Source organism: Anser brachyrhynchus (genome assembly GCF_964034855.1).
Source record: "Anser brachyrhynchus genome assembly, chromosome: 3".
Taxonomy (NCBI): domain Eukaryota; kingdom Metazoa; phylum Chordata; class Aves; order Anseriformes; family Anatidae; genus Anser; species Anser brachyrhynchus.
Window position 1 is genome coordinate 86,939,511 of NC_137696.1, and position 25,338 is coordinate 86,964,848.

The window sequence follows — 25,338 nt, forward strand, 5'->3', positions numbered from 1 at the left end:
AGGGTCTCCTATTTGAAGCTTATTTGAAGAACTAAACTTGACAGTGTGTTTCACTTGTTATCACTTATGAAATAAAATTTCTGGTGATTTCTCATGTGTAAGGGAAAGAAAATGTTTTTCAGGAAGGATTGGTTTAAACATATATATCTTTTTAAAACGTTTAAAATAATTTTGTGAAAACAGAATGTGTGTGCTGGTTTTTGCTGGGATAAAGTTATTTTCTTCCTAGTAGCTCGTAAGGCGCTGTGTTTTGGATTTGTTACCAAACCAGTGTTGACAATTCACCAGTGTTTCAGTAGTTGCTGAGCACGGCTTGCACAGTGTCCGGCTCTTCCTTGCTTTATGTGCTGCCCTGCCGGTGAGGAGGCTGAGAGTGCACCAGGAGCTGGGGGGGACGCAGCCAGGACAGCTGGCCCAGACTGACCAAAGGGATGTCCCATACCTTTGGATAAGGGTACGGTACGCAAAGGATGACTTTGTGCTTGGCAATAATAGATAGGGGAAAGGAGAAGGATGAGAGGGCATTCAGAGTTGTGGCACTTGCCTTCCCAGGGAACCGTTACGTGTGATGGAGCCTGCTTTCCTGGAAATGGCTGGGCACCTGCCTGCCAATGGGAAGAAGCGAATTCCTTATGCAGCTTTGCTTGCAGGCACAGTTTTTCCCATTCTTATTAAACCATCTCTATCTCAACACAGAATTTTCTCACTTTTACCCTTCTGATTCTTTCCCCTGTCCCACTGGTGGGGAGTGAGCGAGTGGCTGTGTGGGGCTCAGCTGCCTCCTGGATTTAAACCACAGCAGGGTGTTAAATGTAGTCACAGAGCCTGTGACTAAATAGCCCGTGGAAAAACAGGTTAGTATTTGTTAGTGCTTCTGGAAATATGAAATTGTTTTAGTGTTCCTAACAGGACAAACGGTGTTACTGAAACACAGTGCATTTCCCACTTCTTAAACTACCGTTGACTCTTTTCGACTTGCATAAAATGCTGTTCAGCTTGACTGGGCTGCCCAGCATAAGTCGTAAATACTTTGGTGAAATGTTTTTTGGGGTGTGAGGGAAGGGAACCCTCATTTGTAGCAAATGTCCAAACTTAACATGAAGAATCCTACCTCACAAAGAGCAGAAATGATGAGGGTTTTCAGAGGATTGTTAAGGTTTGAGGAAAGTCTGCTTTTGAGCAGAGCTGTAAATGCTTTAAACTTAGTGTGTTTTTTTGTTGTTGTTTTGTTTTTTAACATTGGGACCGAGAGTGAGGAATTGGTTAGTATGTAATACAATTTTAATGTCAAGGACAAATTAAAACAATGTTATCAGGATGAGTACAAGCAGGGCTTCAGCTGCAAGAATTCATTAGCAATTGTCCTACCACAAAGATTAAAAAGCATAGCGGATTTTAGATTAATTTTAGGTACTTAATTACAAAACTGGGCACCCAAGGATGTTTGGCTTGGCAAGAAGTGGTCAACAGAATTTTATCACAAAGAGAGGTAAATGTATTGAAAACTTGTAATTGGCAGGAAAGAATAAGTTCCTTTTTTTAGAGCGAGTAAGTCAGATCATATAATTTTCCTAGCAGAGCTTCAAATCAAGTAATTACACAGAACACCAGTTCTGTTTCAAAACAAAACGTCCCCCTGCAAGTAACCAACCCCCTCTCCAAAAGCACCCCCTCAACAGCAGAGGGCTACGCGAAGTGCTCAGGGAATTCTGCACTGCTGCTTTGGATCTTGCAAGTAGTTGCATCTTCTGAAGGTGAGTCGTGGAGTTACCCTACTCACTGGCCATCATCTAAATGACAAGATTTCCGGCATATTCCCATCTCATCCTCTGCTTGCTCTGCTGCTAGAGATGCTGCACTGCAGTGGGGGAACTGTGAATACAAGCTGCTGATGAACACTTTTGTCTGCTCAGGAAAGGCTTATGTTTAAGTGAGGTCTAGTGAACTAGAGGTACTTTCAGTTGACTTTATTCTTAACTATTCAACCTATTTTGCATGCACACCATCCTATACTAGCTAAATGCACAAAGTTTTATGTTTTTTGTCAGAAGATTTCTTCTAAAATACTAAATTCACAGATTCTACGCTAAGTCCTGAAGACTTACGTGCACTATTAATACTGCTGAGGATTTGCGTTAGGATGACCGGCACCAACACAGAAATACAGAACAGTGCTGAAGTAAGGTGATAGATAGTTCTGCAGATTGCATGATACATTTATAGTAAGAATTACGTCAGCTTGCGCCCCTCAGGATGGCTGTAAATAGTACAGTGAAGGCTGTTAACATATACAGAGAAAAATCATGGAATTAACATTTTAGATCACAGCAAGATAATGTCATAATTTAAAGTGTCCAATTGTCATTTGCTGTAATATTGTTTTGAACAATTCTCAGTGTTTTCACCCAACACTATTGTCAAGCTTCAAAATTGGGCTGTACTCTATTCTTGTATTTATTTTAGTTCTTTGTTACCTTATTTTTGGGGGCTAAATTTTCTTAAAATGGGTGTTCGGAAGTGTGGCAGTTAGACAACACAATCTGTCTGAGACAGGGAATTTTGAACCATTACCTATTTGAGACAAATATCAATTTGAGCTCTAAGAGCAGCAGTGGTCAGCTGCTCCAGTGGTCATGGATCAGTTGGGAATAAAAATAAGGGTTTTAATTTTGTGTAAAGTACTGTGATTTGGGAAAAAATCATGGAATCACTGAGTGTAGTGTCTCAGTACATTATAGGATCTTTCTTCAGACTTGGGCAGTGTTTCATCTGAGCTTGACACAGAGACGGCGAAGAAACCACTGCAAGTAAGGATGATGTGATCATTGGGAGAGAATGGTAACAGAAACTTAATGGTGAGCACAGGCTATCGGAACAACTTAAAAAGAATAACCAGGGAGCAGATTTAGAGATGAGAGAGAGTGGAAGAAGACCAGTCTTAACAATTTTAATCACATTGTTATCGGTGAGGCTTATTGTTACTTAGCTTTTCAATTTTGCTGTGGTGTAGCAGGAATCAACTACAGCAGCCTTCTAGAAAGGTGAAAGAAACCAAGAAAATAAACTGTGATTGAAATATGTACTGAGCATTTGACTCTAGGTATCTAGACAGGAAAGGTCTTAGGAGGAAGGGAAAAATAAAAACAGGGTTTCATTGATTGGGAGAGACATATACTGGAGTTCTCAGGGAAAACATGGAAATAATCTGCCTTGGCTGTCTTCTTCTAGGATAAATCTTTTATTGAATTCTGATGCTTATCACCTGTAACTGCTGAAGAAGTCAGTTTTCATGGTTTTTGATGGAACAATTTGATTTTGTTTCTTTTTAATCCTTGTTTCTGTGACATGTAGTTTCCAGAAGCTTGTGGTAAGCCATCCCGTTGTGCTACAAGACGTGCCTATGTCAGGAAAAACAAATGATTCTTCGGGAGATTAAAAAAAGATTGTTGTCATTTTGTTCAGTCTGAATCATAATGTTAATTATTATTAATAGCAACTCAAAATATGACATTGCTGTATTACTGCTTTCATCCCACATGCTAAAAGCAAATTCATAGAAAGGAAGCTATATGCAAATGAAATAAGTCAACCTTTCAGCCTCAACTCTTTGAGGGAACCCAGAGCAATCCCTACTGTTTTTTTTCTCTGCTTTGCTTGGATCTTTCTTAAAACAAAACACAAACAAAACAACAACAAAAACCACCTCAAGTGTATATAAAATTCTCTCTCAAAACCACGTTCTTAAAGGCTACACACATCTGTAGTAATACATGAAACTGTGCCAGGGGCAGGGTGCTGGTACTGAAACCTCATCCTCTCTTTCAGTAGTTAAAATGGACCCTGGCAGAGTTTTGGCCCTGGGTGGCTACAGTGCTCTTGAGCTCAGGAATAGTCTAAGATTTAATGTTGCTCAGGGACCATTCTTAGCATCCTTTCTGAGATGTCATCCTCTTTTGGAGAGTAAGATAGGATGAACATTGTTGGACTTCAGTGGCTTCAAGGCCAGAGGTTAGGCTTTGCAGTGTTAGTTGACCAGCGCAGATGTAAGAGTGTTTTCTAGTTCACTAACTTTGGCATCTTCTCTCTGAAGTTCAGGAAGTGATGTTTTTTTGAAATGTCAGGTATTCTGCTTTTAATTTGGGGGCTGAGGGTAGAGGACAAGAATGCTCCTGACATTGGAAAGAAGAGAGGAAATTTTATTTCCTGTTATTTCATAGAATCATAGAATCACAGAATGGTTCCAGTTGGAAGGGACCTTAAAACCCATCCAGTTCCACCCCCCCTGCCATGGGCAGGGACACCTCCCACCAGCCCAGGTTGCCCAAAGCCCCATCCAGCCTGGCCTTGAGCACCTCCAGGGATGGGGCATCCACAGCTTCTCTGGGCAACCTGTGCCAGGGCCTCACCACCCTCTGAGTGAAGAATTTCTTCCTAATGTCTAATCTAAATCTATCCACTTTTAGTTTAAAGTTATTGCTCTTTGCCCTATCACTCCACTCCCTGACAAAGAGCCCCCCTACCTTTCCTGCAGTCCCCCTTAGGTGCTGGAAGGCTGCTATGAGGTCTCCCCGGAGCCTTGTCTTCTCCAGGCTGAACAACCCCAAATCCCTCAGCCTGTCTTCACAGGAGAGGTGCTCCAGCCCTCTGGTCATCCTCGTGGCCCTCCTCTGGACTTGTTCAAATAGGTCCATGGCCTTCTTGTGCTGGGGGCCCCAGAGCTGAACGCAGTAATCCAGATGCACAGTACTTCAGGTACTGTGCTTTCCAGCTTCCTGTATTTTGGCTATATGTAGATAAGCTCATAATAATAACTGCAGTTGTATTGCATTACCTCTTTCACCTGAATAGTTAGTAAAATGTTCAAATTTGGTGGGTAATTCTAGTTTAATAGAGGAAGCTGACAACAGAAAAATTAACAGTCCCAGAAGTAAACACAAGTAAATCCAAATCCCTGTTATCAGAAACAATCTACAAAAGAAAATGTCTTCCTTCTCTAGTCATCTCTGAGACAGCTTTCTGAAAAACCTTGCTTTGACAAGCTTTTTCTTAGATCGTACTCAGTAGCTACGTTTAGATGTGTAAACACTAAAGCTAAGCAACTGTTTTTTACTTAGTTAAGTAATAAAAAGTACATTGGCATAATGTAGGATCTAATTAATGGATTCTTAGCAAAGATGCTGAAAAAGAATTGTGCTTTTATTTTTCTTTCTAACCCTGGCCTTTAAATTTTTAAACTCTAGCCAAGTTTTCCTGAGAGCAGATTGCAATGGTAAGAATATATTGAATGCTTGAAAAAGAATAATTATTTTGATGTTTAAAAAGGAGATAGTTTTGATTAAAGTTTTGAAAATTCTGTGCATTAAATTAAGCCAAGATTAAGATTCCTGTGGCTGTCCTGTGTAACAATGCTGTAGCTGTTAGATTAAATTTGTCACTGTACACACACATTCTGGCCATAAATCCTGCCCACAGCCAGTGGTGGGCTCATTGAATTCATGCATGAAAAATTTTTGTTTTAAATCCCTGTAAAATATTACCATGTCCGACTTTTCCGTTATAAACCTAATTCTAAAGCGATGCAGAGCTCGCAGTACATGCTGTCTCTGCTTTATTAGTCTAGTAACCTTATCTTAAAAATACGCTATGAAAATTCTGAGGGCATAATTCAGAGATGCGAGCATTTACGTGCATAATCTTTTCCATTTACAAGTGCACCTGACTGCCAATGAGTTTTCCACTGTTGCTTCTAATTCTGAGGTTATTTCTCAAATGGTATCACTTGAAAGCACAGGTTTAAATAACTTCTGTTGCTAATAGTACCCTGGAAAATGCAGATGCTGTGCATGTGTTTAGACTTGAATCCTTTCTGCTATTTTTTTTTGTGAGACATACCTCACAGGTGCCTGGATGTCTACAAGTTGTCTTTGCTTTATGTTCTAAAAACCTGTATGTACATCCTCCTATCACAGCAAAGGCAGGAGGAGGTTTTCAGGTAAATGAAATACAGAGCATCTACTTATTATACATCACATTACTTTCTGGTGAAACACTGAGAAAGATGTGCAAGATTGCCTGTGTCTGCAGTACTCTGGCATCTCCAGAGCCTCTCTGCTATTTTCAGATCTCTTGCTTGAATTCATGAGGTTACACAGCTGCTAATACCCCTGCTTTCTCCTCCTCCTCTGAATTTTGTAATGCAGTTTACTGGATGTTGAGTAGAGAGCAGGGAGTGCTTGGCCAGTGGAAGCAACATATTGTAGTCAATTTGAGTATTTTTAAAGGGTACGTGAATAGGGTGGTGGTATGGAATAGGGAGGGTAACAAATGGGTTAGGAGAGCTTGTAAGATGGAGAATCAATACGGTAAGGGAATGCTGGGGGAAGCTTTCAGGTCTGTGGAGATGGATGAACAGAAATGCATACTGAGTAGTTTTCTTTTTCAAAGTCTTCCCTGTTTTATCCCCGTTCCCTGTTGATCATCACTTTTATTTCTTATTAAAAGACTGACATGTATGTCTGAGCAGCAAAGTGTGGAAATATCTTCACTTATTTTGTGAATTTCCAATAGTTTTGTTTTCTTCCCTGTTGCTCCTTGGGCTTGGGAAAAGTACGTATGCAACCAAAAGGTAACATTCGTAAGCATTTTTGCATCCCTCTTTAAAACTCCCTCCTGCAAAAATTAAATCACTGCTGAAGAGCGGTGACCAGGGTATCTTCGGTGTTTTCTTGTTCCTCATTATGTGCTTTTTATCTAATAAGCTGCTTGCTATCAGGAAGCATTCCTTTGCATTGTGATTAGTTTGAAGGATGACTGTTTTACTTTCTGGTTAGACTGTGTGAAAAATACATGTGATATTTTTCCTTTCCCCTGCATCTCTGAGTTAGATACTCCTTTTCCAAACCCTGGGGGCATTACAAACCGCAGTGAAGGTAGTTTGTTTTTCATAATTGTCAAAACTGAGAATGCTTATTGGACTGTTATGTAAAAGCAAAGGGACTGTATTAAATTTTGTCATGTCTTGTTTTTTCCCAAAGGTAAGTGTTTCCATGCCTTCGTATGAAGCAAGCCTCATGAGAACCCTTTGAATAGCAGATCACCACTAGTATAATTGTCAGGAGAAGAGACATGAAGTGTTGCTCCTGGGAGGGAGATACAGGGACAAGTAGTTTTCCAGAAGCAGCTGTAGAAGTTGCCATGATATTAAATCTGTTATATTTTTCAGGTGTTTGGGTTACGTAGGTTTTGCTCTTATTTACTCTGATGTGACAGTTCTTCAGCAAACTGTAATACTTGCTAAGACAATTACAACATGAGACCGGGATGTTGAAGTTGCATTGTAAATGAAAATAATTTTCTCTGTATTTTCACTAACCTGCTTTTCTCTCTCTCATATTTTCAGCCTTTAAAAAAAATCCTCACTTTTTATTTGCAATATTTTTTTTATCTTCTTGTGTTGGGAACTGTAACATGATTAAATAGAAAAATTGTCTCTCTCCTTGCAGTTTATAACAGCCATTACCATAGGAACTGCCAAGTAGACTTGGACCCAACTCCTGTCTTAGGCAAATATTCAGATCTCTCAAGAACCTGGCAGTGATCACAACTGAAGTTTAAAGTGCTGAAAAACTTTACAGTGGGGCAGGTCTTCCAGTGGCATTATTATTTCCCGTATTGAGGAAAGTGAAATTTAAGTCAAACGCAGGGCTTTTTATCCAATATATTTTAAAAAGGGAAGAAGTATAGGCAAAATAGAAGATGGTTGGAAGGATATTACATGGAACCCGTGGGAGTGTGTTCAAATTTTGTCTTGTTTCCCTAATTTAGTTTTAATTTCTCCTTTTCTACACTTTCTTTTCTACAGTTTTCTACACATTCTGGCCCTAATATTGCATATATTCAGCTTCCTCTCTGTCTTCTGCCTTGCTATCTGCTTCCTGCTTTTAGGTGAAAAGAATTTTAAAAAATAAACCTAAACAGAACTATATAATACAGGATAGGGTTTATGAAGGTGAAAGCAGTATCTTTCTAATATCCTCTGTTCCATTCTCAGTATGTTTGAATAACTTGAGTGGCTCTTATCATCTGGTGTAGGACTTGTCGTAGGAGAGAATGTGAAGGTCATGTTTTCATCCTGTTTAGAATATTTCTCTTATTTAAACCAAGTATGAAGAAAAACACCTTCTTTTGAAATAAGTATGATAGCGTTTCATTAGTATTTCTTATTCATAAGCTAACCATGCACATAACAAAATAGGTATCTTAGAAAAATGGTGTCCTTAAAGTTACAGATCTTTTACAAGTCTTAAGAGTGTGAAATGTGTAATAATCAGATATTTAATTTTTAATTCTATCATGGTTTAGGAAAAGCATACAACTCCCTTTTTAAGAGAACACTTGTGAACCAGTGCTGATTGTTGATTGATTATTATTTTTTAATTTTCTTAGGAGACTTTACGCTTACTCTACTGGGCAGTCTTATTTTAGAATACTACAGAGTGATTTCTATCCTAAAAATCCCGTGCTGCAATCTTTTCAAGTATGTAATATTCTGAACAATGTCTCCAAGTTGTGAGAATTTTCCCATTTTTTTTTTTAATCAACAGGGATGATAATTCTTCAACATAACAATTGTTGTAAAAGCCAACAGTAACTGTCCCTGTGATGAGTCACTGAATGGCTGGTGGGAAGAGTATGAGGAGAGCAGGAGCAGAAAGAATAACTGGAATTAACTGGACCAACTAGTAGCTGTCACAATTAAGATGTCTCGAAACTGTGTGCACAAGAGCACAAGCAAAAATCAGAAAGAAAAAAGCAGAAGCAGTAAAGCCCTGTGTTCAGTATTCTATTTTGCTGATAGCCTAAATTCAGTGCTGAATAAACGATTTAAATTTACATTCTCCTGTGAGGACAGTGTGAATCTTTGTGTGTAAATGTCCTATGATGATTATAGAGAATCTGTCTTACAGCTATGGATTATTAGAATTCTGGCTTTAATTCTGCAATTAAAAATGGGAAGTTCATCTTCTTCTCAAAACACATGAGGGAGGCAGCCAGTCTAGACAAAACATCATTCCTGTAGATTTCAATCATTTACACCCCGGTAAAAATCCCCCGATTGAGTTTTGTTTTTGAAGGCTCAGAAGGATTTATAAGGATTATAAAGATCCTAAATGAAGCCACTGTCCGTGCAGTCAAACAGTGAGTCGGACGGAGCTGTCTGTGTTCCCAAAGTAGCAGCTACTAAGCTTTCCATGCCTCGCTAGAGCTGTGCTTTCCAAAGAGGTCGGTAAGGTGTATGCCCTCTGTAGCTGATGCTTTCCACAAGTCTGCCTCTTTCTTGCATGGCGATACTGGTGAGAATCATAATTCTCTCACTTGCAGTGATCATAAATATTCTGCCTTACACACATTACCTTTACACTGGTGAAGTGTACTTCTCATCCTCTTGCAGTTATAAGGTTTTATGGTTTTTGTCTTGAATATGTATTTTCTTTTGAGCAATTCAAGGAGGAGAAAATTGGGGAAGGGAGCAATGTTTGTAGTACCATCTACTTCTGTTTTGATCTTATCTGTTTAGTCACAGTTTTGACAGTCCTGCTGTTCCATTCAAGTTACATTTGCTAATAATAATAAAAAAAAAGCTTGGAGCTATATTTGTATCTTCTGTTAGGCCTTGATGTTTATGCATGGAATACAAATTTGCTTCCTTTGTTGATTCATACATATATGAATTTATTATCAGTGGTTTGATTTTTTGAAAAAGGAAATACAAATAATTAAATACATGTCTTAAGTAATCTTTTAATAGGTCTGATTCCCAAACCAATTTTGTTCTGTGTTAAAATCAAAGCAATATTCCGTTGTATAAGCTGACAACGTATAAATAGTAATTATGTTCTCTCAACACATTGGATGAATTGAGACAACTGAAATAATGTCATGTGCTGTACCTCATGGGTGCAAATATAAATTTCAGAAACCATTTTGAAACCACCTAATTCCTTGCCATTAACCTATTATTTTTGAACATCTGAGGGACAAAAGTTAGAAAAAACGAATTTTAAATTGCATTTTCAGTTTAGAATAATTCTTATCTTTTGTGTTTTAGAGATGAAAAATTTCGGAGTCATAATTCTCCAACGTTTTTTAGTTCTCTAATACTTGTTGTCCTGTTTTAAAAAGAAAACTTCATCAAAAATGGAAAAAAATGTTAGTTGATTGAACATAGTAATAATCGTATTTGGAGAATGAAACAGCACCTCCAGATTGTTTTTACGTAGAAGCTATCTGTATCGGAAAAATAGCAGCATCTATAAAACCCCAGTCAGAAGAACTATGTGCCAGACCATTAATATTAAATGCGAAATATTTGACTGCAGGGTCTTCAGAAAACGGGAGAACTAATAATGGGCTTTAGCTGGAAATGCAGATGTCAGCTGTGGGTGCCTTGAATTGTCAATAATAATGCTAAACACAGGGTAGAATATCAGCCTGTGCTTATTCTTTATTCTTCTCTCAAAATCATTAAAGCTAAGACAGTTGTGACATATGTTCTGCTATGGCTCAATAAGTGAGGACGTGCGCAGAACGTATATGCGTGTCTGTGCTGAATTATTCATGGTTAAGGTATTGCTCTGGGGAAGCAAACAGAACGGGCTTTGCTGGCAGGTAGGCTTTGAACCATATCTCATAAAGGAAGAGAATAAATATTCTCAGTTCGTCCTGGACCAAGCTGCTTATCAACAGTGCACACATTATTTTTCTTTTTACTCCGGTTGCGTCGGGCAGAAGCTGGATAAATATCAAATTCTAATAGGAAGTGTTTTTATGGGATTTAGCACCTGCGTACCCCATTTGGTTATCTGTGCCACATCCAAAGGACTTCCCATGGAAAGCTCACCAGATTTCCCGAGCTGTCACCACAAGGTCAGCCTTAGAGGCTGGAGGAGGGCAGACTTACAGCTGGTGGATGCCAGGAGCTGCTCAGACGTCCCCTTTCTCCTTCCCAGAGAGAGGGGCCCGAAGTGGGGCACGCAGCAGAAATCCTCTTATCCTGATAGACCCCTCTCAGTGGTTCCTGCCATCTTCCTGTGTCTACAGGCTTGGGGTGTAAGTCACTCACCAGCCCTCGTAGCCACAGAGCCGTGAGATCCTGACTTAACACGGAAGTCTCTGAGGACCCGGAGAAGCACAGGAGCTACAATTTAGCCACCCCTGATGTACCAGGACAGAACCCGACGCTTGACCAAATTCCATCTTTCAGCATCCGTTTGGAGGAACCCTGTTGGGATTGTGATTTTTTTTTCTTTTAAGCTCCTTTTAGCAAATAAATTGCCTTTCCCTAGTCCCTTAGGAGAATGGATGCTTAAAGAGCTGTACACTCAGATTTTTTCGTATGTCTAGATGTATTTCTTCTGTGGTCCCCTAGATTCTTATGTGACCTATTGGGTATGGGTTCAAGTGAGAAGTTCAGCTGAAATATTTTAAGCTAAAATTTTGAAAAGTTCAATCTTGTGTAGCTTCCAAATCTCATTAGAAGTCTTCTTTTACGTTTTGAGGATGCATGGGAGACTGTGCTTAAAATCAAAACAATTTTTCTAAGCGTCACATATACTGCAAGCTGTGACCTTGTAGTGCAATGCACAGAGTTTCAACAGGTGAAAAAAAATTTGGGAAGAGGTCTTGAGTCAACAGATGACTCCTCTCCCGAGGCTCTTCTGAACGATATTTTGCTCTGGAATGCATTTTAATCGCTGTGAGGGGGAAGTGTAACTTCCTAGCATAGACAGGAAACACATGCTACTTGTTAATTGGGTTTTACCCTGTGCTAGCAAATTTATTTTAGGATGGAAATGTCTAGAGTAGGGATTGCCATCTAAGTAAGTGCGCTGTTAGGTGGTGCTGACCCTCATCCTTCTCAAATGAGTAGAAGCTTACATACTGAAATAAAACCCCAAATGTCTGAATGCTTAAATTAATAAAAACATCTCTGTATTGCTTAAAAACATAACAGTATTTAGTGCCTGCATTTTGATTTTGAATGCATCGATGTCTTGTTTCTGGAGAACTTCTAAATGTGTGCTTTATAGACTAAATAATCTCATCCTGGTTTTGTCAAGGTCTGCAAATTATTTACTGCAGCCTACATTGCCCTCCTACTTGTGTGCTAAAAGCTAGGATTTTACCACTTGAAGATTTTGGATCTGTCTGGGACAAATACGTTGTATATTAGCAACATTTATTTTGTGATTATGGCAGTTTCTGTTAACAAAGAAGCTGCTCTCCTGTCCTAATGTTGGCTTTATCCAGCATATCCTTGCTTTACATTCAACGTTACGTTAGTTTTCTTACTGCTAATATCCTGTGCTTTGAGGAGAATGAAATACGCCTTAACTTCTGGGCTTACTTGGCTGATGAAGAAATTGCTCGGCAGCATTACCTGGCTTCTCCCATCTCGTATAACCTGATGTCAGCCTCGCTCCGACCTTTCGGTGATGGAAGCGAGTGGTATATCCCGGTAACACACCCTTCTGCTTAACAGGCTTTGAAATAAAAATACGTGATTGGCAGAGCTGCAGGAAATAATCAGTTCCAAGTAGATGTCAGAAGTGAGAGGATTATTTAAAGGAGAAGAAAGTGATTCAGCTGTTTCGTGGGGCACATGAAGTCATCTCAACTTTTAATTTGACTGTTAGGAGATTGAAATAAATTTAAGTGGCTATGCTAAATTCCTGAATGAATTGTTGTAAGGAAGGTCTCTAAAAAATGTGGCTGCTTATTGTAGGCTCAAATATTTGAAGCTAATGAGTTCATTCGATCTTTCAGACCTACTCATAAAATGTGGCTGAGTGGGAAAGCTACTTAAGGGAAAAGAGCATGAGCACTATATGTTGCTAAAACTTAAGGAACAGTTTACAAGTAATAAAATTGAAATGATGAATGCGTACACATTTTGCAGGAAAGAATTACGTGTTCTTCAGCTGGTTATTGCGCAGGTCAGGGAGATGGTTTTCTGTGTTTTAATCAGCTATACAACCCAGGATGAGCTCAGACACCGTTAAATTGAGTTCTCAAGTGGTTCGCCAGCATCTTGGTGCAGGACGTGCTTGCCCCTCGAGTGCTGGTGGCTGTGCTGCCTCTCCTGCTGGAGACGAAGCGCAGTCCTGCAAGGCAGTGCCTGGGAGTTACACCAAGCTGTATGGTCAGGGAGCAGCAAATGCTTCCTAAAGCTGTGGCAATGACCGAGTGAGGGCTTCTGATAAAGGTCTAAGAAGGATGTGACGCTAGGGAAGAAATGTAGGAGGAAGCGAGTGCCCCTTTGGGAGCGTGAAGTGTAGAAGAAGTTGGGGAACACCAGCCTCGCCGGTGAGGGGAGGGTGAGTCTCATCCATCTAATATCAGCACTCACTTTTTCTCTGCCTCAAGATACCTGTTCAGGTTTACTCTTTCCATCTCTTACCTTTGCGCGCCTCTTCAGGACGTCATTTTTGACACTTGCCTGCTTTGTGTTCTTTCAGACCGACCAGTTCCCTTCGCCACGTGCTAGCGTGGGGCTTCTTGCTGTTAGGTTCTCCTTCTCTTTCTTCTCTAGCTGCGTGTAGTGTGGGAAATACCTGGCTGGTTCTCCTCCTCATCTGTCCAGCTGCTGTTTACTTTTTGCGTCCCATGCTTGGAGTACGAACACTGGCCCTCCAGTTTCTGCGCTCACTGATTTCAGCTTTTGGAAAATCCTGTTATTGAAGCTCTGGGCTTATTTTCTGCGGACCAGGAAAGGGAGGGTTTTTCCAAGTTGTTTTTTGAGTGTGTGTGAATGAGATGGCAAAACGAGGGATGATCTCCTGTAAATAACTTCCTGTGCTGGTTACTGCTCGTAGCAGCGCAGATGTATGCGTTTGTGCCTTACTGCTGTGAAAGTGGCACGTCTCATTGAAACTAACTTGAAAATTTCCAAGTCGCCTGTTGCTCATTTTCACTGAACGATGCCCACAGTGTGTCCTCATCACCATCTAATGTTCAAAATACAAAAAAAAAAAAACTCCATTATGAGCAATTAATAATCTGACAAGTGTGCGTTTTGAATGCTCATACTGCCTGGTGCAATGCACCAAGTGTACAAACAGCAATGTAAAGTTCCTGGTTTAGATCAGATCTTGAAAGGTCAGAGCATGCTATTGAGAATTAGAGAAGAGCTTTTATCACCTTTTAGTTGACTGAGCCATCCCGTATTTTGCAGGTTTCTGCAGCCACTGTTTCTTGACACTACTTCCAGCTGCAGCTGTAGTTTTCTCTTTTCTGTGATATGATTAATGCTTCTTTCAAAACATCAATAAAGTACATTTGAAGCAGTGGTTTTGCTTAACTCTGTAAATTGCATTGTTGTAGGTTTTTACCCTTCCGTGACCTTTCATTTCATTAACTTCTTTCAACCTGAGACAAGGGCTTGAAAAACAAATACTTGACAAAAATGTGTATGTTCAATTAAGAAAAAAAATGTATCCGTGTGATTCTAAATGCTATGTCAGGAAAACTTACTGTTCAAATAATTCGGTGTCTGTTTTTAATGCTGATTTTTGTAACTTGGCAGGGACAGCCGGTTGGAGAGTGTGATTTTAATGTTCGGCTTGCCTGTATAGAAAAAGAGATTATATTTCCACGACATGAAAAAATGAAGACTGGTCTTATTGACAAAGCGCAGGAACCATTCAGTGTTCGAAACAAGCCATTTTTCGACATCTACGCTTCAAGAAAGGTAAACTTGATTTTAGTTGTTTATGCTGGAGTGCAGAAGGCAGCAATGCAGTGTTGGGTATAGGTTTTCCCTTAACTTTTTTTTTTTTTTTTTTGCTTTCTGCAAATTGCTCTGCTGACCAGTTATTCAGCAGGGTTTTTTTGGGTGGTGAATGGGAGTTTGGGATACTCTGAAAAGTGGTTTTAGACCATCTATTCCTTCTGAATTCCTCTTTTCCTGTATTTAAACCTGTACTTTGGCAAAACCTAATGCTTGAGTTTCATAATATTGAACGATGACATAGAAGTTAATAGTTTGTTTGAAATGCCTCTGAGCTTAAAGGAATATCTGAGAGCTATGCTTTCGATGCTATTCTCCTTCATAGGTAAGAAAGTAACTTTTTTTGCTTCCAGTTCCCATTTGGCCATAGGATAAGAGTCATGAATTGTGCTTGGGCTGCCACTTCATGTTCAGCAGTGATTACTAAGAGCCCGTGCTAGTGAATGCATCCACGCTTTACTTATTAAAACACCGCCCTAGGTTTTCTGAAGTGAAGCATATGACTTGCAAATATATACGAGTTTCTGTCTTTCATTATGCGCTCTTTTCTTCAGTTTAGAAGTATCCTAACATTCTGTAAAATATTTTTATTCTCTTCTGTGAATTAAATTGCTCACGGATAATACTTTCATCTGGAGTAACTAGTTTTTCTCAGCACTGCTGTTAGAAGTGGTCCCATGTCTCATCAATGCAGAACAATGAAGACCAAATTGGTGCCTTCCATTTGCTTTTGTCACTTCCTTGAGCCTGTAGCAGGTAACAAATCTCGCCCCAAGAGAAGCAGTAATAGAAACTTGGCTAACTGATAGGCGGCTGAAAACTAAATGAAGAGATAAGGCGTAAGTTGGACTTCCAAAACACTTGGCAGAGTAGCAGTCTTGGGAAAGTTTGTAACAAACAATTCTATCAGAGAGGTTGTGTGGATAAAACACTGTAAATGTTTTGATCACTCCTCTGGATGTGTATGGTTGATTTTTTTGGATCATCTATGTAAAATAGTATTGTCAGCATCGTGAATTCGAAGTAAATTTTTCATAGGGAGTAAAAGGCTATTTCACAGAATCACAGAATCATCTAGGTTGGAAGAGACCTCCAAGATCACCTAGTCCAACCTCTGACCTAACACTAACAAGTCCTCCACTAAACCGTATCACTAAGGGCTACATCTAAACGTCTTTTAAAGACCTCCAGGGATGGTGACTCCACCACCTCCCTGGGCAGCCCATTCCAGTGCCTAACAACCCTTTCAGTAAAGAAGTTCTTCCTAACATCCAACCTAAACCTCCCCTGGCACAACTTTAGCCCATTCCCCCTCGTCCTGTCACCAGGCACGTGGGAGAACAGACCAACCCCCACCTCGCTACAGCCTCCTTTAAGGTACCTGTAGAGAGCAATGAGGTCTCCCCTGAGCCTCCTCTTCTCCAGGCTGAACAAGCCCAGCTCCCTCAGCCGCTCCTCGTAAGACTTGTTCTCCAGACCCCTCACCAGCTTTGCTGCCCTTCTTTGGACTCTCTCGAGCACGTCCATGTCCTTCTTGTAGCGAGGGGCCCAAAACTGAACGCAGTACTCGAGGTACGGCCTCACCAGAGCCGAATACAGGGGGACAATCAAATTTGTCTAGGATGTAATTTCAAGCTTGAAATTAAAAGGAACTTTTACAAAAGGAACGTGTTAAAAATGGGTTTCTTACCTAAATTTATAGTTTCTTGAAGTGTTCTGGAGTTCCAGGTTATTTAACCTTATTTGAAAATCACAGGAGAACATGCCCGGAAGCGTTCCTAGAAAGCTCTCTGGGTAAAACACATCTATAAACAAATCTCTGGCTAGGCATATCTAATCATTATTTTACACATGAAATTGTTAAATGCTGACAGCCTATCAGTTAAGAGTTGGTTCCTCTTAAGAGGTAAAGTTCAAAATTCATCAAAATATACTTTGTACTGCAGCTCTGTGAGGTACAGCTTAGAACCAGCCAGAAGATGACTATTGAAAGGATCATCTGCTTCCCAAAAAGAGTAGGAACTGAAAATTACACTTAACTATTTTCTTTTTCCTATCTAAATGAGGTTTCTTAATTGTCCATGTATTGGATTTTAATAATTCCGACTGCAGCATTGTTCAAAGTCAGCAAAGAAATGATGGTGTTTACTGCTCTTTCTCTTCCTCTCCCAACCCTTGAGTACAAATTCTTCAAGATCGTGGTGTCTCATTACCCAGCAGTAAAGCATCAAATATATTGGTGAGGAAAATGAAATTATACAGGACTAGAATTTGTTTCATGATAAATTAATAATTGTTTTTGACGCTAATGCTTGGACAAGATTTTTTTAATCTTTTTATGCTTCTCTTTGCCATGCGGTTTGATTAACTTGTGAATTACAGAGTGAAGCAGTTTTCTGGCAAGTTTTCTTCTTCCTTTTTTTTTTTGTAAAGAATGTTACTGTATGCGGCAGTTAGAGATACACAGAGAGAGCAGGAGAAGTAGAGCTACCTGGCAGCGCAGAGCAAGTTGGTTCTTTTATTTAATTATTTCAAACATTCATGATTTACTTACTCCACACAAATAATAGACCAAATTGGTAAGAAAATAAAGCAAGTAAGAATAATATCGTGGGTTTTATTGAAGTGCACATTATGAAAGATTATTATTTTTTACCTTTTATTAACTAAAAAACAATTGTTTCAGTAGTCCTCTTTTTGTCACTTAACTTCAAATTAGAGTAAAATTCAATAACGGCTTTGCACAACAGTTACATGGCACTTTTTTCTTTCTCTGAGGGCTCATTTTCCTCTGAGGGTTTTGCTACTTTTTATAAGCAATGATAACACCTTTGAAACAGATACAGTAGTGAAGTAGTGGTTTGAGAGCAGGGCATCTGAAAATGTGAAGCATGGATCTCTCTTTGCTTTTTGTTACTTATCTGAAACTTTTAAAAAGCATTATTTGAAGGTAGCAGAAAGTCTGCAGTACCAGATATAACCCTAAGGACATTGCAATCTGCGTTTGAGGTTATGATGCAGTTCAACGAACAAATTCTCACCCTGAAGCGTTACCACCTTAAAATCATCTTTGAGATAGTACTGTCTGGGTGTTTTAAATTTATTGGGGTATTTAGGTTTATTGCCTCTTTTGAGGGGATGGGAGTGGTGATTTTTTTTTTGAGGTGACAGCCAGTGCAGGCTCTAAAGCTTTCTGCATTTTGAATTGGAAATAACCATAGGCTTTTATGTTTTGTTTTTGTACAACGTATGAAGTATGTTTTAAGCAATCTTTGTTCTGATTTGAAGTGACTGCTGTATAGTGAAATAAAAATAATAATTAAAAAAAAAACAACTAATGAGGCTTTAATTCTGAAGATTGTTTTCAGTAAGAAAGAAGTTTTGTGTTGATATCCAAGTATTGTTTGTACAGCCTGTTATAACTGTAGGGAATTTTAGGTAGCACTGCCAGCATCAATGAGGAGTTTTATCTAAGGCAATACTGATAAATGCTTAAGGGAACTCTATAGATTAAAAATTTATTTCAAATCAAATTTATTTCAAATATTCTTGCTATGTCAAAAATACAATTTTCATTTCATTAGGTCTGTGAACTTGATGAGTGTGTGATTCTCTAATACTGCCTTAGGATAATGATGTAAGGGTGACATTGTCCTACTCATCACAGCTTTGTGAACAGAATGCTTAATTACATATGGCCGGAGCAGGCTATTGTTTAGAAGCGTTGTCCTGTTCTGAAAAAGGACCATTTAAAAATAGTATCGCTTTGCTCAAGATCTTTTTCCTATGCTTACTCAGTCATCTCTGCAGCTATAGCAACAAGTGTACTCACAGCTCTGAACACCTCGTTAGCGTAGCGGAGAGAACAGGCTGGGTTTCTGTAGCATCAATGACAAATGTCTTGGTAGGGTTTACCAACTCTGTGTTCGGCACAGCAAGGGTCTGGAGAGAGCCAGGGAATTCCTCCTAGCTTCTAAATCTGCTCATGCTCGGATTGACTCAGCATATCCATCAATCCATCTCCAGAGACGGTGGCAGTTGAGTGAACGCTAAAGGACAGACAAAGGGGACCTACTCAGGTAGATCTTTTCCTTACGTTTAATTAGCTGTTTGGCTTGGCCTTCTCCAAGAACAGCAGACTCCTTTCTTCTTGGGATCAAATAGGTTCCTTCCTTTCTTGACCAGAGGTCCTTAAAGATTGGCACCCATCAGGGATCTCAGGAAAAGCGTGTGTTTTCATGAGCGTGGGTTTCTTCCCTACGCCCAGCTCTTGTACTTCACTGACAGAAGATGCATCTTCTCGGGTCACCCCCAGGGGGATCCTTCTTTTTTCACAGAGGGATCAAAGGACATAGCAGCCTTTGGCCAGAGATAAGCTGGATCTCTGATTGTGCCAGCATATTTAACTGTAGAAGTGGAAAGCCCATATCAGTGATCAGTCAAAATATATTTTATCAAGATTTGAAAAAAAAAACAAAAACAAAAAACAAACAAACAAACAAACAAAAAAAAACATAGCCTCTTTTAATAGCGTTTTCATCACATACATATTCAGGATAATCCCTTGGAGTATTTTGCACAATTTCCTCAGGAGTTTTGCCATTCTTGAGGTTTGCCTCAGGTACTGTGTTTTGAAAGAGGTCCTGCAGTTTATCTGGGACTAAAATTTAGCTTCTTAGCTAGGTGATACTTTATAATTGTGCCCTTTGAGTGACAAGCCAATGTACACTTCGATGGAAAAGAGGCTGGACTTCCTTCGTGTGCGGTATGTATACACATTCTGTAGTCCTACCTTCAGTCTTGCAGAATCCCAGGTTATCAGCATCTCCATCTGAGAAGAAGATTTGGTGAGAGATGTGCCTTAAGCTTTGTACTCCTCAGGCAGCCTGAAGAGAAGCAGGGAATATGTGTACTGGGTGACTCAGATGTCTCAGTTTGAGTGCCTGGAGTAACAGGTATAAACAGGAGATTGTATCATCAGCAGTGTTTCTTGGATTTTCTTGTAACACAGCTGTCTTTTGCTTAGGGTCAAGAAAAGAATCAAGTGTACTTCTGAATTCCCTCAGCTGGAACCACACATCACATATTTCTGTTTTGAGACGCTTCACTTTTTGAAATATGTTCCCTGGAAACAAATTTAAATCTCTCCAAAGCAAACATTGTTAGACCGCTTTTCACAGCCTCACTCCATCAATCCTTTCTGTGGACTGAGTTAAGATCTGGTGTTCCAAACTGAAGGCCAGTGCTGGCCGTTCCTCTTATTAATAATATCACGGATGGGTAAATGGCTGTGCGTTTGGGAGGATTGTAGGAAGAATCCTGAAAAAGGCCAGGAATCTCAGCACTGTACTTAAAAGGTTTAGCCACTTACTCTGCTGTTAGTTATGCCAGGAGAAATGATGTTTTCCACATAGATTTAGTTATTTTCAGTGAAAATGTGAAAGTAATTACTTGAAACAGCAGTAAACTTTGTGCTGTGCTATACAGTATGTCCAGTAATGAAATAGTTCTTAAAGTTACGGATTTGGTGCTTTAATACCAGAGTTTGAAGGGTAATGACTCTTTCCTAATCCAAAAATTGATTTATTGTGAACTGAAATAACACTTTCAATGTTGCAATTAAAAAGTATTATGGCAGCATTCAGAGTTTTGCCTTGGCATTTGTTGTTGGTACTAGATTTTTGAAATGAGGGCTATCTTTATAATATTGTCTTCCACTTTATTTTAAGATGTTTTGATGGACTTCTGCTGGTTTTAGTAAGAGTGAGGTTTGACGGTAACAGGAAGAAAAGAAAGAGATAGAGATCCTGAGAATCTACAGCCCGTACCCAGGTGACAAAAAATGTTCCCTAGCTGAACTTTGATACTGGGGGAGGAAACAGTTTCACTAACTTTGTCTGCTTCTATAATCAAGGAATTGCTAAACACAGCTTAGTCTTTTAGTGTCGGCTGAGAACAGATGCACTCTGTGAGCACTTCTGCCTTTTAATGCGACTTCCAAATTATTTTAGGAAGATATTCGTGAGCAATGTTGAATCTTTGTTTTTTGTCCTTACACTTGCATGTTTTGTCACTGTGGTTGCCCAGCTTGTTTTCTTTGCACGGATTCGTGTGCAACAGAAGTCAAGGAGAGAATATGGTTCAGTTTGCCTGCACTCGCTCCCATCTCGTAAGGACGGCACCAGTCGGTGGAAGAAGCTGGGTTTGTTTTCCTTGATGTTAAAACACTGAGGACCAACAAGATTAATGTGTTATAATGCTTCATATAAGAATATATAAGAACTAAGACTTGGAGCCTTAGACTTTTATTTGTACAATTTTTTTTAGGATTTTCACCAGGTTGAAATTATTATGCTTTCACCAGGGTGAAATCCATTATGTTGAGCAGGAAATACAGGTACGCAGGCAAGAAATAATGAAACTCTCAGAAATGATGTAAATGTTTGGCTTATGATGCCAAAGCTGACCTGTAGTTCTTCTGCAAAGCTTTTCTGTGTGGGCAGTCACAACCTGGATGTCATTACTGAAGCCTAGTGTCCAGTGACTGCGCTGTCTTGCAGGGCTGGAAAAAAAAAGTTTCTTTCTGTATGGTCCCGTGGAGAATTGTGCCGATCTCCCTCAATGGAACAATAGGGCTAAAGGTTAAACAATGACACAGGTCAAATGAACAACCTTTTTCAAATGCTAGCATGCCGTATATCAAGGAGTTGTCAGTTCTTAGACTATTATCTGATCTTAAAATGACAGCTGGTCCTGGAGGGATTAGAATGAAGGTGAGTAATCCCTGCTAGCAGATTAAATGGTCTCGGGTCTTCTTGAAAGTTTTCAGTCAAATCTGTGAACTGACAGATCTCTGACTTTGTACCCCTGCTTTGCCTGAGTTTTTATTTGTTTTTGTTTTGTTTGTATTTGTTAGGGTTTTGTGTTTTTTTCTTTGACGTTTGGATTTTCATTTTTATTTTTAAAAATGTTGTACCAATAAGAAAAACACAGCCACTGTTGAGGTGTTATGCTTTGGAAAACTAAGAGGCTATGGACTGCTTTGATGAAGAAAATTATGTGAGTGTATGACTTGCTGATGTTGGAGTGATGTATTTTTGCAAGTGAGATGGTGATAAGCTGCTATTTGTGTGGTTAAAGTCAATCAGATGTGGGCCTGAAAAAGGCAGAGTATGTGGATGTAACTCACTTCTGCCTGATTAGAGAGCTGCTAACTCAGAACTGACTGTAAAAGACCTCAAAGGCCCGTCTGATGTCACCAAGTAGCCTGTGGACAAAAAAAGTGGTGAAGGTTTGCAGAAATGGGATAGAAGCTGAAAAAAATCAGTGGTAGGAATGGCAGCAACACAAGTGTCAGATAATCTGCGTATTTATTGGGCATTTTGAATCCTGTATCTAGGTGGAGAGAGCACGGTACCATCTGGAGGGGTTTTTGTGCCAAGAAGACTTGTTTCCTCTGTTTTTGTTTTTATTTTTGTTTTCCGTGGCTTAAGGAGTAGCTTAATCAGCTCACCTTCCAATCCTGCATTTCCTCACCCAGAGCTGGCAGTCACTTGGCGGTGTCTGGCCTACACCATAGCCCTCGCTCCATCTGTTAGGTTCCAGGTTTTTGGCCTGGTTACCATCTCACCTCCCTTTTAATTATCCCCTAACCCGTCTCCCCTCTACCATTTTGTTTCTGTTTGCTTTTATTTCTTTACTCTGTACGTTTCTTCCTCGCTTAGCCCTGCTCCATCATGAAAATCAAAAGTCAAATGTGAGAGCAGTAGTGCCTTACTCCTCTCCTAGAGGCTTTTGTGCCGGCGGTTGTTCTCGCTCGAATCATCACAGTGCTTTTCTTCCCGTAAATGCACGTAGTGGTCGACCCAATGAACCTAGTAAACCACTAGTGAATGAGAAGCTGGAAAGATGCTGCCTCATTTATATTAGGATGCAAAATCTTCAGCTGGCAGCTGTCCTGTACCCCAGCGTGTAGTACTTCAGACTGACTTTTCAAAATGATCTATCCTCTGAATTTTAAAGGTAAGGACAACAAACCAGACCAAGTGGAAGCTTTGTAAATTTTAATGTGCAATAAACGACTGAACTGCGGCTCTTGAGCTGGATGTAGATTGCCACCACTTAAAATTCAGCGCTGGAACTGGAGCTATTTCATGCAGCCAGCTGCAGCCCTGGGGTGATGATGGGTCCTGCTCAGTCAAAGTAATTTCTGGCTATAGGAGCATGAGGGTAAGCAGGGATGCTGTAGGTCAGGACTAGTGAGGTTTCCAGCTGCCTCGGGGTGTTCCTTTGCTGTCTGCAGTGCAGAGAAGCTGCCCAGCAGGTTGGGGCTTTGTCACCAGTGCTTGGGCCTTCTTCCGTAACCTGCTCCCATTGTCAGAAATATCCAACAATGCACTGAGTCTGAGAGAATTATTAAATAGTTAGTCTTTATCTCAAAAGCTACATACCCATTAAAACAAGGAATATACTTCTCTGCCATATTTCAGTATCATTCTAGATCAGTCTTTGGTTTCCCTCTCCACTGGGCCTGCATAAAAGTATTTTGTCATTTACACTGTGACCCTGTGTAAGTTTTCAATGCTTTTTTTCCCTCTTTTTTTTCTTTCTTCTCTCCACATCTCAGACATCGTACTGAGAGGTGTTTTTACGTCAGTGGGAATCATGCTTTTGTGATTAAACGTTACCACTTCTGTGTCACTGTTTGGAAATTTCAGTGGAAGTATTTGTTCCATTGTCAGGCGTAGCTCAGGTGATCAAAATCTTCAAATCTTACTTCTATGATCAAGATGGAGTTTATGGTCTGTCCTCAGTATCAGACAGAATTCCTAAACTCTTCTTATCTGGTTTAGACTACCTCTGGTGATATCAAATAGAAACATTCTATGTATTGAATCTTTAATTAAATGAGGGAAATTGAAAGGGGTCTTAAAAAGGATGGAGAGGGACTCTTTACTCAGGTAGATAATGATAGGACAAGGGGGAATGGTCTTAAACTAAAAAAGGGTAGATTTAGATTAGACATTAGGAAGAAATTCTTCACTCAGAGGGTGGTGAGGCCCTGGCACAGGCTGCCCAGAGAAGCTGTGGATGCCCCATCCCTGGAGGTGTTCAAGGCCAGGCTGGATGGGGCTTTGGGCATCCTGGTCTGGTGGGAGGTGTCCCTGCCCATGGCTGGGGGTGGAATTAGATGGTCTTTAAGGTCCCTTCCGACTGGAGCCATTCTGTGATAATATGCCCAGGCAGACATATTTTCACACAATGACCTGTTTGTTTTGGACAATGAACAGTAACTAATTAGCCAGTGCTGTCTATCGGTGCTACTTTTTGTAGTATTAGACATCATGTTCATAAAACGTTTGGACCATATCTCCCCTTGAAAACCTGCTTAGTCCCTGCAAAACCGTGTGGAGGGCCCAGGCGGGGGAAAGGCTTCGCTGCAGAGGTGTTGTGTACTGCCCAAAGCCTGGCATAGCTGATAAGTGAAATCAACTTTGATTTCTTTGCTCAAGGAACACAAGCTGGAAATGTAACTCTGTCAAGAGCCAGGTCTTCCAGGTGTACACCAAAAGGTTTTAAGTCATGTTAGAAAAAAAAAATATTTGTCTATGGCTAACTCTTAGCCTCCTTGCTCTGATGGAGTCCTTGAGGAGATCCATTCATGACCAAGAATCTCTGTTCATTTCCTAGAGTTAACAAAAGAGGATTAGGCTACTTGCTTTTGATTATTATTATTTATGATGTTGAAGATCAAGGATAATATTTGAGCACAGTATAATTTTGGTCTGAGAAAAAGGGAGATGGTTTTTTGCTTTTCATTTAAGAAATTATTCACACATCAGTTACGTTTTGTGGGAAGTGACCTAGTGAAGTTAAAACAAACACTCTTCAATATGTTCCTGAAGGGCTATTTTCTTAACTAGCGGGCCATGCTAGTGGTACAACTTAAATTAATATACAGTAATGCAGATGTGGAATATATGATTTTGACTCTTGAAACTTTAGTGTGGGAAAGAAAACAATGAAACGAGCAGAAAAATAAGTGCATATGGATGAAGCATTATACTTGGTGCACAATGAACAGTACATATTTTGGGCAAGGGAATTCATATAACTGTCTAAGTAGGAAAAATGCCTCTAGATGTTTAACTGACTTCTACTTTTGGTTTTGTGATTTATGACCAAAACTGGGAAAATGCAAATCTGTTTGGACCTAATTATTAGTTGGTATCCCAGTATGGAAAATGGAATTGGGATATCTGCTATCTTCTGAATTAGCTGGAGGACTCAGCTGTGGTGACTAAGTGGGTCGCTCTACTCATTAATTGAGGGGCAACTGTTTCATACTGTCCGCTGTACCACTTCACAGCCTGTCACTTTTCCGAGCTGCCTCCTGGCAATCGCGCTCCGTAGGGAAGCCGTCAGCCTGCTCCTACTGGAAGGGTTTGCAGGAGACCTGCGCTTAATTTGGATAAAATGAATAAAGGCACAAAGAAAATCGTAAAGATGGGGGGGGGGGGGGGTGAAATTTAAAGCAGTTTGTTAGGATG

General features: G+C 39.9%; 1 protein-coding gene across 3 annotated transcripts in view; it reads left to right on the top strand.

Annotated features, from left to right (window-relative positions):
* The window catches only part of RNGTT (RNA guanylyltransferase and 5'-phosphatase), a 187,828-nt gene that overhangs the window by 60,656 nt on the left and 101,834 nt on the right, over window positions 1-25,338 (top strand). For all 3 annotated transcript variants that reach the window (XM_080585426.1, XM_080585425.1, XM_080585427.1), the window contains one exon: window positions 14,585-14,749. In XM_080585426.1, coding sequence (XP_080441552.1) covers window positions 14,585-14,749 — 165 coding nt within the window. The remainder of the gene's footprint in view (window positions 1-14,584; window positions 14,750-25,338) is intronic.